The 18206-nt window shown below is 40.7% G+C and overlaps 1 protein-coding gene across 4 annotated transcripts in view; it reads right to left on the reverse strand.

Annotated features, from left to right (window-relative positions):
- The window catches only part of LOC137432571 (otoferlin), a 258417-nt gene that overhangs the window by 26790 nt on the left and 213421 nt on the right, over nt 1-18206 (reverse strand). For all 4 annotated transcript variants that reach the window (XM_078783368.1, XM_068124613.2, XM_068124612.2 and 1 more), the window contains 12 exons: nt 17288-17432; nt 17067-17176; nt 15312-15443; nt 13954-14014; nt 10297-10346; nt 8173-8238; nt 7417-7548; nt 7057-7194; nt 3571-3698; nt 832-1002; nt 544-716; nt 150-292 (listed from right to left, as the gene is read on the reverse strand). In XM_078783368.1, coding sequence (XP_078639494.1) covers nt 150-292; nt 544-716; nt 832-1002; nt 3571-3698; nt 7057-7194; nt 7417-7548; nt 8173-8238; nt 10297-10346; nt 13954-14014; nt 15312-15443; nt 17067-17176; nt 17288-17432 — 1449 coding nt within the window. The remainder of the gene's footprint in view (nt 1-149; nt 293-543; nt 717-831; nt 1003-3570; nt 3699-7056; nt 7195-7416; nt 7549-8172; nt 8239-10296; nt 10347-13953; nt 14015-15311; nt 15444-17066; nt 17177-17287; nt 17433-18206) is intronic.

Genomic DNA, 18206 nt, shown 5'->3' on the forward strand with positions numbered 1-18206 from the left:
CAACCTTCTGTCATCGTGGAAGCCTAATAATCCTAACCAGAGGCTTTCTGCCTGTCAGCCTGGAAGCTGAATAATAATAATAATCATCATCATAATAATAATAATAATGTTAGTGTTATTATTTTTTCCCAGACAAACTTAATCCACACCTGCTCAATGCCAGGTTTTTCTGCCTTGTACAATGGGCGAGTCTCCACGTGTTCAGGAACGAGTTTGCATCCCACAGCAGGGATTTCATCCCACTGTTTGATAACTTTCAGGGAAAGATGTTCATTGAGATCCTTATCGAAATCTGCAATCGGTATAAGGATTAGTAAAGGGGATATCCTTTTGTACCATAATGGTTAATGGGATTTGTTGGTGATGCTCTGTAATTTCAATATTTCATGTGATTTATCATGGGATCCTTTGATCAAAATGCTAAACAAATCTAAACAAACAAATGATATCTCTTGAGAAACGCATTGAATATTTTTGTAACACCATTCATTTATCGAAGTAATATACTCCACTCCAGTGCAGTCGATTATTAAACAAACGAACCATTATCCTCCTCTTCATCATCATCATCCTGAAGGGGAATGCTGAACACTCGATTGGCCACTTTAACACGTCTCCCTGGGCCAAAGTGTGGACCGTCCAGCTTGTAGTCCCGGCAAAGCTTGGTTAGAATCTGCGAAGGCTTCATTGGATCCCGCCATGTATTATAGCCTTGCCTGTCAAGATGACAATAAGAACAGTAACTCCTTTATAATACGCTAGCCTCTTACTCAGGACTCGTCCGGTACATCAGGTGGTTTTATGATCACCCATCTATCTGCAAATTCTTACGTGTCGTAATTCTGAGCGACGCCACAGGTGGACCGATGTTTGGTGTAAAAACGGTTCTCCAAGTCAATCTTGGTCTCACCGATGAGGTCATCTGAGCCAACCAGGTCCCAGTCATAAATGGCCACCGTGAGAAGTGATTCCATGGGTAAAATGACCTCCATGTCAAAAGATCTGACAAAATAAAATGTCTTGGTTGAAAATACATCAACATATATGCATTTGTTGGTATTCAACATTCACATCTCAAGGTGTCACCGTGGTAGCTGTGGTATGATCTTGGAAGGTTCTAATGCTTTCCACAATAATGAGTTCCACAAGAGAAAGTATTTATGAAATAATTATGGTGTTACAACACAGCTTTGTGTATAATTATAATTTGTAATTCATACCAATCAAGATATACAGCAGGTCATTACCCCATGCATGTGAAGTGAAAAACAGGGTTAAACAATTGGTTCACTTTTGTCTGTCTGTTCTTCTGTCTACAAACCTCGGATTACAGTGGCCTGCAAAAGTATTCACCCCCTACCAATAATGCCACATTTCGATGAATTACAAATTATGCAGAAACAATTTTTGCAAATGAACTTCTTTATTCATAATTGGATTCGTCAAACTAAACACTGTTATAGTTGAAGGAGATTGCTTGTCAGGAATACCTGTAAAAAACATGTACAAATCAAAATTCACTGGTTGCAAAAGTATTCAGCCCTTAGGATCAGTACTTGGTGGAAGCACCTTTTGCAGCAATGAATGCTATGAGTCTTTTTGGGTAGGTCTCTACCAGCTTTATACAGTGAGATGGTGAAATCTTTGCCCATTCTTCACATGAAAATTGCTCTAGTTCTGCCAAGTTTGATTGGAATCGTCATTAGACTGCAATCTTCCAGTCTCACCATAAATGTTCAATTGGGTTCAAGTCAGGACATTGACTGGGCCACTCAAGAACATTTATTTTCTTCTTATTCAGCCACTCCAGTGTGGCTTTAGCTTTGTGCTTCGGATCATTGTCCTGCTGAAATGTGAATCTCCAACCCAGTTTCAGATTCATCACTGATCCAAGCAAGTTTTCATCAAGGATTCTCCTGTACTTTGCACCATTTATTGCCCATTCTATCCTGACAAGCTTGCCAGTCCCTGCTGATGAAAAGCATCACCATAACATGATGTTGCCACCACCATGCTTGACAGTAGGGATGGTGTTGACTGGATGATATGCAGTGTTAGGCCTGCACCAGACGTAACGCTTTGGATTTAGACCAAAAATTTCAATTTTTGTCTCGTCTGACCACAAAATGTTTCGTCTGACCACATGTCTGCAGTATCATTAAGATGCATTTTTGTACACTCCATATGAGCTTTTAAATGTGCCGTTTTCAATAATGGCTACTTTCTTGCCACCTGTCTATAGAGGCCAGCTTTTCGAAGGGAGCGGTATATTGTTAATTGATTAACGCTGACCCCCATCTCAGACAAAGGGCCTTGCAAATCTTTCAAAGTCATTGTTGAATTTACAGTGACCAGTTTCCAGTTTTTCTTTTAATTCCAAATCGGTTTCCAGCTTTCCCACCTGCTGAGTTTGGATGGGCAACCTGATCTGTTGGAGTCTGGGTGGAATGATACATCTTCCACTTCTTAGTGATGGATTTCACTTTAATCAAAGGGATAATGAGCGACTTTGAAATTGAAATCTTCTTGTCACCCTCACCTGAACGGTGCTTCTCTATCACCTTATGTCTGACCTCTTTGGAAACTCCTTGGTCTTCATGATTGCCTTGTTGGTTGACCAGGTGAGTTTCACCTTAAAACTCCTTAGATAAGTGGGGGATCTTGATTTCTAAGTTAAACCACTGATCAAGTACAGGTGAACCCATTACATTTATTTTGTAACGTTTCAAACAAATAATTTGCTCCTGAAGTGATTTGGGGTTATTTAGGCAAAGGGTATGAATACTGATACAACTGAACAACTTGATTTAAATTGAATGTTATATTTTGAACACGAATCAGAACAAGCTCAAACAATGAAAACCAACCTGTAGTTCAAACAGTACTTTGGCTCTGAATATGACCAGGTCTCACATGCGCAGAGGAGTAAGATAATTGTTTCAGTCTGGCAGTCAAACAAAATTGAAAATAATTCCAAACCAGAAATTTACTGTTTTCAAGGGTGTCATGAAGGACACAAACAACAGGCATGAATAACTCACGTGATGTTAAATGAGGTGGTGCATAAGACGGTGCTTCAACAGTGGTTAAATTCTGGATTTTTTTTTACGACCTTCAAAATCTTTATTTTATTTCAAATGAATTCTATTGTTGAAGTCCGTAGAATACAAATCGCCTTGTTGTCGCTTTCAAAACCCTTCCATTGAGTAGTACTTGGACATGGTTAATGAGGTGGTGTGTAAGACATTGCATAAACAGCACTAAACTTCCAGAATTTTTTTTATACGACTTTTAAATCATTATTTTATTTCAATTGAATTATATACCTGAACACTGCATAGGGTAAGGTATTCTATGAACTCTCGAGTTTCTGAAAGTATTAAATTCTACCAAGTATTAAAGTTTCCATAAACGTGCCAGTTTTTACTTTATCTACGAATTAAAATCAATCCGATGATTTAGACTTTATCATTTGTTCATCATATAGTTAACAACTTCTACATTGAATAGATTGAAAGTAATAAAGCACAGTGAGACAATTTCTAAAAACAAAGGTGATTTGGAACCTACTTTCCAAACATGGGGTTGAGCTGTTTGGGAATGTAGTTCTCATTATCCCGGATTTCTGTGTTGCCCAGAGAGAGGGCAATGTAGGGATCTGCCTTTCCATTCATGTCAGCTGGATGCAAGTCCAGTGCCTAGCAAAGGTAACATGCAATCTTCGATATCACACAACATAGTCATTTCAACCTGGAGATATCTTAAATTATCACTTTCTATTAAAAGTCTTCAAATTCACATTGATATTAAGCATAACTTAATAGAATCCCATTGCTCTAGTTTCATGTTATATTATGCATTACACACAATACCTGCGGTAACTGCCAGCCTGATGGAAGAGGGATTGGTGTTTGAATATGCATTTGTATATCCTCTCACTCTTGCCTGCTTTGTCTGCCTGGTTGGCACTTATCTTTGAACTGTCCGATCTGGGTTTGATTCCTGACCCAACTATAAACTGTCGGATTGGTGCTTGCTTCGCGGCGTTGCATTACAAATCGTGACGTCTCTTTAATGGACATTAAATTTGGTGGATGATAAAGATCCCACACAGTCATTTGCAAAGAGTGGACCAGGTCAAATATCTCTGGTACCCTGAAAGAAATTCCAAGGTCCTGTCACCTTTAATCGAACATCAGGCCTAGCCAGCTAGTTTAGGAAGGACTTGTGCCCAACTTCCCCCCTCAGACAATATCACAAAAAGGTGTGTTTAAATGCAGCTGTTTATAAGTATGAGTAGTAGTAGTAGTAGTAGTAGTAGTAATACATACAGCTGGTTCTAACTTATCATTGTTTGAGCCGACCGACCGATTAGTGCGTGGGTTTGCACACATGCCAAAAGTGTAGCATGGGGAGAGACCATTTAAGAGATGCACTGGTGACTGTTGGCAGTTAAAAGCTGGTGAGATATGGAGTTGGCAGTTAGAGCTGAAGCAAAATTGAGTTGGAAGTTTGGAGCTGGAGAGATAAGGGGAAAGAGTGGATGCACTAAGGAGATTCAGGGAACATATAAATTAAAGAGGTTAAGGGACAGTTGAGCAGTGAAGCAGACGCAGGGCTACAAACAAGACAGGTGAGAGGATTCAGAGGAGAGGAGTTGCATTCGGCTTTTGAAGTTGTTTCAAATGGCAGTCGTGGGTACCAAGCACTTGGTATTTCATGGGTTCAACCGTGTAATAAGAACCACCTTTAGAGGCGATATTTCCCCACAGAGCAGGGGTTGGCCTTTTTGGGCACCATGCCCCTTTTTGAAGCAATGTTTTACAGCCGGATGCCCTTCCTGCCCCCAACCCTGTTAGTCGCCCCTTGCGACACACAGGGAATTACCAGTGAACTTGTACTCAATTTGCCGACCTCGGAAGGATGACAGACTGAGTCAACCCCCCTGGCGTTAATTCAGTGATTGACCGGGATTTGAACCCAGGATCCTAGGATCCCAAGCCGGCACCCTAACCGCTAATCCAACACCAGGCTCGTTTCAACCATGTATTAAATACTGGCCAGAAAGAACTGGCCTGAGCTCACTGGGGAACTGATTGATATGGACACCTCGAGGATGTTTCCATTCCACCAATAAAAAAAATCATTCACCACAGTGGCCTTGCTTAGTTGCATAGTTGAAAATATCTTCTGTCCTCCAAGTTGCCATTACTCCTTATGTTCTCTTGTTGTCAGCAACCTATTAGTAGGCCTGGCTTGTCTCGCTTTGACCCTTCCACCCTGATTTGCTTTTATTTCTTCCCCTTATTTACTTAGCTCCCCTGCTGTAGTATTAGTGGCTCGTGTAGATTAGTTTTTATTCTGTCATTTGTTGTTTTATTCTTTCATGATGATAATAAATTATCTGTTTATAATCAATGTGGTGTTTAATAATGTTCACTTCGGTAGTGCAACTAGCCTCTAAATTAAACCATTTGGAGGATTTCAAAAGAACGGGTTTCCTATCGACCCAATCGGTGTTGCAGACTGCCGCCCAGATTATTGTGACAATATACACTACCGGTCAAAAGTTTTAGAACGCCTCAATTTTTCCCGTTTCTATTGAAATTTACGCAGTTTAATGTCTCATTGTACTCTTAAATTAAGCATAGAACAAATAAACAATTGGAGATAAAAAGAAATCATAGAATCATTTTGTTTAACAAAATTTAATTTAAACTTTTGACTCAGCAAAGTAGCCACCCTTTGCACATATAACTGCCGAACACACTCGTGGCATTCTTTCTACAATGGAAATCAAATATTGTTCGGGAAGTTCTTCCCAACACTGTTGCAGCAGTTCCCACAAGTGTGTTGCACTTGTAGGTTGCTTTGCTTTCACACTTCTGTCCAGTTCATCCCAAACCAGCTTGATGGGGTTTAAGTCTGGAGACTGTGCTGGCCATTCCATGATTTGAAGCCTACCGTCTCGTTCTTTTCCTCGAAGGTAGTTTTGACATAGCCTGGAGGTGTGTTTATGGTCATTATTTTGCTGGAGGATGAACCCCCTGACCAACTAGGTGTATACCAGAGGGTATAGCATGGCACTGCAAAATGCTGTGGTAGCCCTTTTGGTTCAGGGTGCCAGTCACTCTGTGCAAGTCGCCGACTCTGGATCCAGCAAAAGAGCCCCAGACCATCACACTTCCTCCTCCATGTTTGACAGTTGGTGTCACACACTGAGGAACCATCCTTTCGCATACTCGACGGCGTACAAAAACCCTGCGTGATGAACCAAAGATTTCAAATTTTGATTAATCGGTCCATAAGACCTTCTTCCAGTCTTCATTAGTCCACTGGTGGTGCTGCATGGCCCAGGCAAGCCTCTTTTTCTTATTTTGCCATTTTAGCAATGGCTTTCTTACTGCCACTCGACCTGTCAAACCTGCAGCTCGAAGTCTTCTCTTCACAGTTGAAACTGAGACATGCTTACTTCGACCAGTGTTAAGCTGTGCGTGAAGCTGTTGTCCTGTGAGCCGCCTATCACGCAAGCTGTTGACTCTCAGAAACTTGTCTTCTGATTCTGTTGTGGCTTTGGGTCTGCCAGACCTCTTCCTGTCAGAGTTTCCTCCAATTTCCAATATACTACTTCCTGCAGTGCAATATTGTCCAAATAATGCTTCAGAGGGTCTAATAACAGTCTGTTCCAATACTGCTTTTATACAGACAGGAGGTTTGTAATCAAGTAATCAGCAGAGGTTGGGACACCTGTAGGAATAGTTTGCATCAACTTTCAAGGCTTAATTTACTTACATTGCTGCAGAAGAGCTGTAAGTTGTTAACCCATTACTTGTTCCCTGAAGAAGGCCTTTTTTTACAATATGACTGTGCAATTTGCATTATTTTCCCGTTTTTGCTAACCTAAACTTTTTTTTAAACCTGGAGCAGTTTACTGCTTACCTTTGTACCATTTCAGGTTATTCACTGGACATTAAACTGCGTAAATTTCAATAAAAACTGGAAAAATTGAGGTGTTCTAAAACTTTTGACCGGTCGTGTATATGTAATACGTCTTACCCGAATAATGTAGACACGCACAAGAACATTCGTTATGTCGTTGTTCGGAATGCCTTGAAACATTCCCATGTTGGCATCAAAATTGACTTCTTTCTTTATTTCTTCAGAAATGGGCCACTTGTACACACACATGGAGCCCTGTGGTGGAACCATTTCACACACAAAAAATGCAAGCTGTAGCAGTTGATTCATCAACAAATTTATGCTTGAGCTGGAATTGAGTCACATTGCTAATTTGCATGACGAGTCAATAAAAACGATGCAAAATGTTTTTCTCTGAACTTCGACTTGTGGGCACCAAGGGCAATTCTGCACAAGTCGATAACAGAAACTTGATTGCTGTGAGGAGTCAGTATTTACCTTAAACCGCCCCACAATCCGATCCTCATCAGGAGTGCTGTCATCGTCTCCCGACTTGCCCCTGTAGAGGCTGAAAGTGCACAACCAGTCCTCAAAGTTGTTAAACTCTTCCTCCAGCTCATTGTCATAGATCTTGAGGCAAACAAGACACACAAGGGAACAATCACTTCCTTGCAGGTGAAGATATAAGGTCAGGAGGTTCTTCATAACTTGCCACTTTTGCTCATGTCAGTCCGATCACCTTAGACCATCACGATGTAAGCCATTTAGTTAGCGTTACATCAACTTAAGATTTTGATTGAGATGTGTGAATTGTAGTTAATGAGTTACGATGACAAATGGTAACAAAAAGTGGTACCAAATAGTGAAGAAATTGTTTGCAATAAACTATTTTCTGACAATCGGACTTGGACATGGTGGCAAAATGCAAGAGAAGCATGAATTAGGAAGAGCCAGACAAACAGAGGCAACAAAAAAAATAGCCATGCTTATTGGAAACACCAAAATGATTCGTGAATTACCAAAAATGAACAACAGAAAAATCAGAAATCAAGAAATGACCAAACATATATTTTACACACACCCAGAAAAAAGCAAAATGTCTGCCCACGACAATCCAGTGATTGTCCCTCCCCTGAAAACCCAAACAAACAACCCTGCAAGAAAGCCAGGCACCGACAAAAGAACCCAGTCGACAGGCTTTTCCTGGCATGTCGCAGTCATGCCGATTGCCTGGCAGCCCACAGCAAGTCATACCATCGTTAATCCGCCGGTCCTCAAAACCATGAGACAATCCTTCAGCCGGTTTGGATTCATGTGTTTCTATAAGTGCATGAGAAGGGTCAACTAAAAGTTATTTATGACACCTGAACCCAAAACAGCAGCATCCATAAAGATTCTTCTGCTGGAACTTGCTTCCACATTGTTAGTGTCTCTTCTGATTTTTCATTCTCCCGTAGCGTCTCTAACAATAAACCAATAGTCAGTATTTACAAATAAATAATCTGCATTATATGGTCACTGGCTTATGTGGCCACCTGACATTTTGGTAAATTCCACACAGGGGTCGGCCCTATGTAATAATGAATTCCCCAACAATGCAACAAACTTTCCCTTATGGTGTATTCTTCCCTTTGGAAAAAGGACCGACCACACAATCAGGATTTTGCTTCATTGCTAACACTTATGAGTTTGGAAGTCACAGATGCAAAGCTTGAATCGTAACTTGTTTGTTTTACACTTGCGCTGCAAGTCAAATGTTAAAATGCAGTTAACTGTTGCACATACGGAAACGCTGCATCTTGGAGCACTGGAGGAGACGTTAAGCATTGGTAAAATACATCATTGGAAATCTTGTCATATCCTAGATTTTGGAGAACAAACTCGTATCCTATATCCGTTTCGTGTATTTTAGTGTCTTTAGTGTTTAATGTCTCTGTCATATCCTATACCCTATACTCTTTGAGTGTTTCTCACTGGTCAGGAGAGTGATCGTACACTCCCAAACCCCCCAACAGCAAGTACTTTGGCTGCAACATCCCCTGCGCTCCCAACCCGTCTTTCTTTGTGTATTGTATTGTCCTCCAAACAGTGATGACTCCATCTCCATCTCCCTCCCTCCCCCTCTCCCTCTCCCTCCCTCTCCCTCCCTCTCCCTCTCCCCCTCTCTCTCTCTCTCTCTCTCTCTCTCTCTCTCTCATAACATTTACAAACCTTCAACCAGTCATCCCCAACTCTCTCTTCTTATAATGTGGTGATTTAAATTGTTACTATGCATGGTGGCTGGGTGTTGGTACCTCTCGCACCAACCACTGTACTTCAGCAAATGACTTATCAGACACCACGGGACCTACTCTCCCAACAATGGATGGAGGCCCTCAATGTCAGACATGAGATCAGCGCCATCTTATGAGCCACATCTCAAGCTTTTGATACAGTCTTGTACCTTGCCTTGATTTGCCTCCCCCCCTTTTGCATCAGGTTCTGGGTGAACATGCTCACCAACAACCCCCTTTGGGTGAAACTACGTCATCCCGGGATCACTGCTTACCTCCACTCATTTGTTCCTCTTTTTTACACCTGTAGAGCCAAATTCCACATTCTCTTCAACCTCATTCTTCCCTCCAGGTCTTCAAGACAGAAGTTAATAATCATCCCCCATTCGAAATCATGATTTCTACCCCCACTAACAGATTCCATCCTCCTCGCCCACTCCCGTCCTCTCCCCCCCCCCCAACCCCCCCAGCTCACCTCTTTACAAATTCCCACTTTTTCTTTCATGAGAGTTTGCCTCTGTATCCATCTCTTCCACCCTATGCATCCTCTCATACCCCTCATTTCTCCCCGCATCCCTCATTTTTCCAAGTCTCCCTCCCTTTGGTCCTTCAACCTTGCTGATGGTATTTCCCCCCCTCTCTACTGTTCATTTTGGTCTGTTGCGTCCTGATCCATCCTGTGTTTTCGCTCTGCCACGAACTTTGACCTTGTCCACAAAAAAGAACAAAATTATTTAATTTAACAGCATAACCAACCAAAATTCCTACATTGAATGGTAGAAGTGTCGGTGCAGAAATCGTGATGACTTTGGACGAACATAAATAATAGCACACATGTACCAAACAACATGTAATCGATTTACGATATTGCTTCAATGTTGCAAATTTCATATAGAATGGCTGTGGGCAATAAAAATGGACAAAATACTACACAAAGAATCCCAGAACATCATGTCACTGTAAATTCTAAATGACTGTCTGTACAATAAAGCATGCTTAAAACACACGTGATTGAATATATTCCGCACCGGTACGTGAAAAATGCTTCTTAACAAAGACTGACGATATTCCGAAAAATACAAACTGCAGCAATAACTATTCTTACCTTTAGTCGTTCTATATCAAGGTCTGGCTTTTTCTTGTCTTTTTTATTGCCTGTGTTGATATTGCAAAGACAGTTAGTTATATCAAGAAAAGATTTCAACAAGAGGATGTTCGTCACACAACGGATAAAATTGGTTGATCTAAAATTGGCCTCATTGCTTGATTGTTTAAATTAATTCTTGTGATTACACTTTGCTGAATACTGCAACACTATCATCATATGAATCAGTTTACTTCACATTGAATAAAACATGAGCAACAACTATTTTAACAAAGAAGGGGGAAAAGGGAAATATGGCAAGATAACCCCATCAAGAAAGATGTGGCAGGATGTACCCCCATTATAACGTCCTCCAACCTGTTTGTATTGTTCAGTATTCTGAACATCTGCAAGGAAGAGCCCAATGGCTGGCAGCATAGTAAGCAATTTCAAATGTTCAGAGAAGGATTGAGGAAGATGTATGTATATGCTAGGGGATAGGGCAGAATCTTGCCCCTCTTTTACCAACAGCATCAATTTGTCTCATACATTACCTTACTTTACCTCCATTGCAAGGATAGAAATTGAAATTAGAAAGAAAAGATTCTTGGATCATAATACCTTACTGGATACTCAGTTAACTTTTGCATTTCTTTCAAAGACAAACTGAGCAGCAAAATAGGATTCATTTTCTTCAACAGAAGAGAATGTTCATGGAGGAGCTACTAGTAAATAACAGAGGGTGGTGACTCGGTAGCAGACAAGGGGGGCAGTTGAATAACAATGTGCAGGTGCAGGTATACCATTAGTATATGGGATGGGAAGTGGGTTTCAGAAAAAGCAGGTATGGGGTGGGTGAGTTAGTGTAGAAAAAGCTCAGGTGGGTATGAGAGACACCATGAGGTGGCAATGGGTAGCAACTTGAAGGACTGGTGGAAAAAGCACCTGGTGGAAAGATCACACGACACCAGACACAAGGAGTTAGTTCTACAGAAGAGAGAAAAGTTTGATGAATGAATGGAGGTGAACATGAAGCTTGGACTTGGGGAAGGTAACTAGATGTGGGTTTCGTGAAGAATGCATGACAATCTGGAAGGGGCGAGGCATGGACGTAGGAAAGAGAGAGTGAATGGAGTTTTCTTTGTCCTCTTTTGTAATGAGCACATAGCTGCAGGTAGCATCATGTGCTGGGTGCATCTGTACCCCTGAAGGGCATGGAATCATCAACCTGTTTATGGTCAGCAAGACCCTTGAGACATCACTGCCTGTCAAGAGTATTCTTTTATAATCAGAGTCAAGCTCGTGGAAGAGCTAGAACACTGAATAGATCAGGATGGAACAGAAACAAAAGAAACAGCAGGGAGAGAGAGGGGGAGACACCAACAATGGAGTTGAAGGACAAATGGAGGGAGACTTGGACAAATAATGGATAATGGACGTGTGCAGTAATGGGGTGGCCAGGATGGATACTGAAGGAAACTCTCAGGAGGGAAAATTTGTAATTTGGCTTGGGGATGTGAGGGGGGGGGGGGGGGGGGGGAAGGCGGGGGGGGAGTTAACAAGGGTATAAAATATCATGTATTTGCATTCTCATAAATGAGATTGAAGAGAACGTGGAAGTTGGTTTCATTGGTGGGAAAGAAGAGGAACGAATGAGTGGAGTTGAGCAGTGTTCCTGGATTTTGGGAGTTTCACCAGAAGGGGTTCATGGTGGACTACGTGCACCCTGCAAAAGATACCAATGACTTAGAGGATCCTCCCTACAATTGGCATCAGTAGAGCAAGAGAGATTTGTGGAGATTCAATCACATCATTAAGAGTTTATTTAAATCTGACTTTGTAAAAGTTAGCAAGCATGATCATTTCTGTGTTGCAGGCAACTGCTCTTATTGGGAGAATCATTAAGGGCACCTCATGAGGGAGAATTGGAAATCTGCAATCATAACAAGTGCGAAGGAAAATATTGGTTTAATGAAAAGTGAAAAGGCAAGAGAGCCATGGTAGTAGAGGAAATGTTAGGAAGCATGGATAAAACGATATTACACACATCAGATAATAGAGGAAGAAAAAGCAAAATACAGGTTACTGAACAATAAATTGCATAGGGCAACCGATAAAGCAAGGTAGCATTGGTGAAATGGACAGTATGACAATGAGGAGGATCTTGAAAGACACGGGAGGTGTGATTTAACGTATGTGATGTGAGGGTGAGATGAGAACAAGTGGAAAAAAGCTTGAGGATGAACATCAATGGACATGGGTCATAGATCTGAGGAAGCTACTCATCAAAACGGCAATATCACCGTAGCATGGGAGAGGAGGAGATCTTACCTGTACATGGACATGGTCATGAGCCTGCATACATTTACTTACAACTTCATGTATTCAGATCAGTTATAACATTCAAATTACAGATATACTATTAAGGGTTAAGGTCAGAAAAAACTGAAGGAAATTTACATGTGTACAAACACAAACAAAAATAAATCAAACAAACACCAAAAAATTGAAAAACGTGCAATATTTATATTAAAGTCTTATAAAAACATGCACAAAGTTTTTTTTAATTTGTGATATACAAAAACGTTTATATAAAAAGTTGAAAAAGAAGGACATTGAACAACCACTGTTGACATCATCATGTCATCAGTGGTGAAAAAGTAAAAACAACAAACAGATAAACCCTCAAATCGAACCTCGAACCTCGAAGTTACCACTGCCACTAAAGGTGGACGGAGGATATGATTCACCCCTGTCTGTTTGTTTTCAGTCCTGTCCATCTCCCAATGGTGATCACTTAAAATGAAAAAAATTTTTTTTAGATATACTGCTCACAGACAGACAATCAAGAAAAATGTCGTGCATAGCATAATAGTTGTGAAATCCCTAAAACAAGTTGTTGACCTTTGGCCTATGTTGACCTCAAAAATAATTGGTGGTTGAATTCAGAGACCAGATATGCAAATCCTCTTCAAATTTCAGGCCAATCGGATGAAAATTGAAGATTTTAGAAATTTCACAAAGTTGTTGACCTTTAGCCTATGTTGACATTTTGTTCTTTTGGCCCCAAAAACAATAGGCGTCTTGCTTATAACCAACTCTACCAGATGGTGAAGTTTCGTGAAGATCTGAATAAAAACATGACGTGTAGGCGACTGACATACAGACGGCAGACAGAATAACACACACGACCAACCAATATCCTTGAAAAATCTTCCAATTTCGCAAGTAACAAACAGACAGACAGACACACAGACACAGACAGACAGACAGACAGGCATGGGTGAAAACAACCTCTGTCCATTTTGAGTGGCAGGGGTAATAATGTCTTTTTTTTTTAATAAACATTTATAATTTTAAACAATGTAAACAATTTTGAATCATCATACTGTATTTGGATTTAGAAGTAAAGATGAAACTGTGTGAAAGATAACAAAGCTGATTGTATATTTTTCCTTCTCAGGTTCTCTTTTCTTGTTGACGGGTGCCGTTTGTTTTCAGTTAACTTCAGGAGTTATCATCCACAATATTTAAAAGAAGATGAAATGTCCGATGATAGCCGTACACATAGTGAGGATGCTTTTAAATTTCATTTTAGAAATTAAATACATCTTATTATCTCTGATAAGCTAAGTTCAATTAACAAAACATTTCTCACCCAAAGGGTTACAAACTCACCAGAAACCAATTCTGCTCCTTGTTCCTGGTCTGCTTTCATGATTGCGTCCTCCTTACGTTGCTGCAACAGCAAGAAGCCAAATGGTGAGAACAAGGCAGAGCAGGATCACCCAAGTATTCAAACAAAGTAATTATATTTGTTATAAAGCAAAGAAGGCATGACTTTGTAAAGTTTGCTCTTCAGTCTGAGCTTCAGTAAGCATTTAAACGATTAAATGGCGCAGATTTGTGACATGGAAGGAATACAGTTTTGCAAATCATGGCTACTGTTTTTAAAGAAAATATAGTCAATTGTTGTGGAAGCAAAGACGATGCAGCATCTTTCAGAACAATGAGTTAAATATATCACAATGGATAAAATAGACAACATGTTGATGAAATATGTTGTTGATACAACACACCCGCTATAACTAGATCAACGTCCTGTTGACTACATCCATCGTTGTATCTGCCTGCCGACACATATCGACATTAGCCTTCACGATTAAGACTAGTTAGGCCGGATCTGCATCTGGACCATTCGCCCTTGTCACACATCAAAATCTAATCGGCTTATTCTTGTCAAACACCCAGCCTGACCATCAAGTTTTGGCCGAATCTGTCCATAACTTTTTCAGATACCCTGCTAATAGACAAACAGATGTGGGTGAAAACATATCTGCGTTCACCTTCGGTGGCGGAGGTAAAAATAAATAACTGCAACACTAAAACCTTTCTTATTGATCTATATTATCGATCAGAAGGTGAGTTTCTTTATTTCTAAAACTCAATATCTAAAGATAATCCTGGATACCGTTTTGCTGGATACAGACAGTGTCTCTCTCTGTCTCTGTCTCTGTCTCTGTCTCTGTCTCTGTCTCTCTCTCTCTCTCTCTCTCTCTCTCTCTCTCTCTCTCTCTCTCTCTCTCTCTCTCTCTCTCTCTCTCTCTCTCTCTCTCTCTCTCTCAATGGGCAGAGGGAACCGCATCCTGATATTGGAGTGGTCTGCCTTTGTGATGTAAATGTTTGGAAAAAAAAAAAACATTACCTGAACTGATATTCTTCCATGGTATTTCACTTTGCGGTAGATATTTAATCTGATCAATACACCAGAGGACGGTGTTTTATGAAAGATGTTTTTACAATTTCTCAGTATTAAGAACATAAGAGGTTAAAAGTAAAAGGTTTTTTAAATAAATAAATGGTCCATGAAAGGAATCCTGCTTTAAGAATGAAAGTACCAATTGTTTTTTCCTGTTTATCAAATCCTTTTGGTCAATATTTATAACCATGCGCCTAAAGGTCAATTTAAAAAATAATATGGTATCAATACAAAGTTAAAGGTTTTGCAACTCTGGTAAAACAACTGTTTGAAATACCGCTTTCAGCAGCTCATACGATGCAAAGTACTTGGACCACCAGTCGAGGGCACTTTTGTCGTCCTCATCATCAGCAATTTTCTTCGTCTTTTTCTTCTTTTTCCGAGGCTTCTTTGTGTCACCCGTGTCCGGCTACGAGGGACGGGAGTTACCAATTTTTTGGAATGCGGTGACACCGACAACTCCAGATCTGCTGCAACTGACAAATATGACGTCATGCCGAGCCACAGAAACAACAGTACATGCAAACTGCCTCACAAGTGAATCACTTACCCAATGAAACAAAGGGAACTCTTTGTGCAAAGCCTCAGATAGTTTGAGAGAAAAAAAGGAGAGGAAACATGTATGATATTTACTATATACGAAATATGTCGTCCTTTCTAACAAATGCAGTTGAAATTAGTTGAAATGATGGAGGTCATAAAATGGTAAAGGAAACTTACAGGAGCAAAACCAGTTCCTGATTTAATGTGTGTGAACAAGAGGTTAGAGGTCATATATTTGGGCTGCAGAGTGACCTTCTTCTGGGACTGCACAATCATGGCCACTCTGCATAAACGCGGGACCTTTGAGGCTGTTCTCAGATAAAACTTCTAGCTGGTTGTGTGTTCACCATTTGATGATGTCTGCATTATTTCAACGTGACGTGGTCAAACTGCGCTCGGTTATTCTATCATTGAAGTGAGTTGTACACTTGTGTTGAATGAATGAAAAACATTGCAGAGGTCAAAGGACAAATAATAATCATTGGATTGATCTTACGACATCCTGAAAACTGCATCACCTCAGATTTTTTTCAGATTTCCAAGAACCAGGTGTTACAGTAAGCAGTTACCACAAAGCTGAAACAGCAACATTGTGACCTCAAAGGATCTCGGGGGGTCTATCGCAATATGATTTTGTTTCGGAGGTAATTGTGTTTATGTCATGGTGTCAGAACATTACATTTGCGACTCACCTTACGTGGAATGACCACTTGTCGAAGCCTTTAATAAAGGTATGGAGGCTCATATGGAAAAGTCGAATAACATTGGTGAAGAATCAACAGACAGGAAATTGGGTGAAAGGGAGACAGTAGGATAAGAACGAATGACAACACAAGAGGAGGAATTGCAGGTGAATGGGGGTCCTAGTGTGTGTAGTAAAGCTCGGTTAGAAATTGGAGATAACATGAAGTTACAGTGTGAGCAGACCTGGAATCCTGGAGGGAAGAATTCAAGACAACAAACCCAAGAGTTGAGAGAAGATGGGAGAATGAATGAATGAAGGTCACTGCTAATTTTAGACATGGGGTAGAAGATAAGAAAAGGGTTTCTCATAGAATCCGTATGACGTGGACGAGCAGGGGTTAGGCAGATAGGTGAGACGTGGGCAAGACGAGCGTAAAAGACTGTAAGGCAACCAACCAGTCTCCATTGAGCAAGTAGCATAATCTGAGACTTAACTTCCTATTGCACGATTCCAGTGACATCCAAAAGCAGTAGGGACAATGATGTGGGTATGCAGAAGCATTCCATCTGGTTGTCATGCATACCTGTGTCACCGCAATCACACTTTTAGAGAAAGATTTGCAAGTAATGATGCAACAAACAATTAGGCACACTCCATAAATGTTTCAAAAACAAACATTCTATCCTAAATCCAATGAAACTATGAAACTGGGAAATCAGTTCTTTGGAAATTTAGAAAATGTCAAAAACATTCACAAATACTTTCCCCTTCCCTTTCCCAAACGAATCTGTTATTAATACCTACTTGGTCTATGTCAATGATGGTTTCTTCTTTATTTCTGTTTGGCTCTGATTCTTTTACATTCCCACCATCCATGTGGTCGTTCAACCCAACAGGAGCCGTCAGGATCTTGGCTGAAAAAAAAGCCAATGCATTCGGTCAATGGGAGAAACGCTTCCCTACGACACGCTTCCCTACGACAAACTTTCCCAACAGACGAAAGAAAACACCCACGTGATGCCTACATTTCATGCGATCCTGGGGGCGGAAGATGAATTTCTTGAGGCAGGAGACGGCATGGCTCCCTACCAAGGTGTTGCGACCAAAAGAGCGGGAGTCCACCACGCGAATATTCAATGGTGGGTGAAATATTTCATCCTCTGGAAGGTCCTGATAAATAGAAAGGATCAACAGCTTCATATACTAATTTATTAATGGCATTTTCTTTTTCAATGAACTGGCTATGTATTATTTATTCCTGATTCCTATTGTGGGAGACAGAACATTCTCGTGGAGAAGTGAGTATGTATGCTCTCCTGAGAGATTGCTAACTCGGGTACACACACAGTATTGCATGCTGGATCACAGCATGCTTGGCACGGAATATTAAACCAACTATTCCGTACCCTCACAAATCTTAAATGAATAACATATTTGCCGGTAAAATAGTGAACTTTGGTCACCGTGTGGCACAGAATTATGTCCTTAATAGCTGCGTTTGCTCTTTTTACAATTTCTTTTTCTCTATCTCTTTTTTTTTCTCTTTTTCTTTCTCTCTTTCTCTCTTTCTCTCTTTCTCTCTTTCTCTCTCTCTACTTCCCTGTCTTTCTTCGTGTGTGTGTGTGTGTGTGTGTGTGTGTGTGTGTGTGTGTGTGTGTGTGTGTGTGTGTGTGTGTGTGTGTGTCTGTGTGTGAGGTGGGGGAAGGTAGGGGTGGAAAGGGGGATGTAGTTGCTCCATACTGTGCTGAACTCTCCTTGATTCACTCTTTCCCACCCTCCCCCAATTTTCCACTGTTGCCCTTGTCGTGCTATTTTCCCAATTCCTTTTCCTGTGGGAGAAAGAGCGAGAGAGCACTTTACGATGGTCATGGTTGGATATTTTTCACTTTGGGTGGTGGCCCTGACGACTTTTCCTTGTTCATTATTAGGTTATCACATATGTTT

Source organism: Myxine glutinosa, chromosome 8 (assembly GCF_964187855.1).
Source record: "Myxine glutinosa chromosome 8, kmMyxGlut1.1, whole genome shotgun sequence".
Taxonomy (NCBI): Eukaryota; Metazoa; Chordata; class Myxini; order Myxiniformes; family Myxinidae; genus Myxine; species Myxine glutinosa.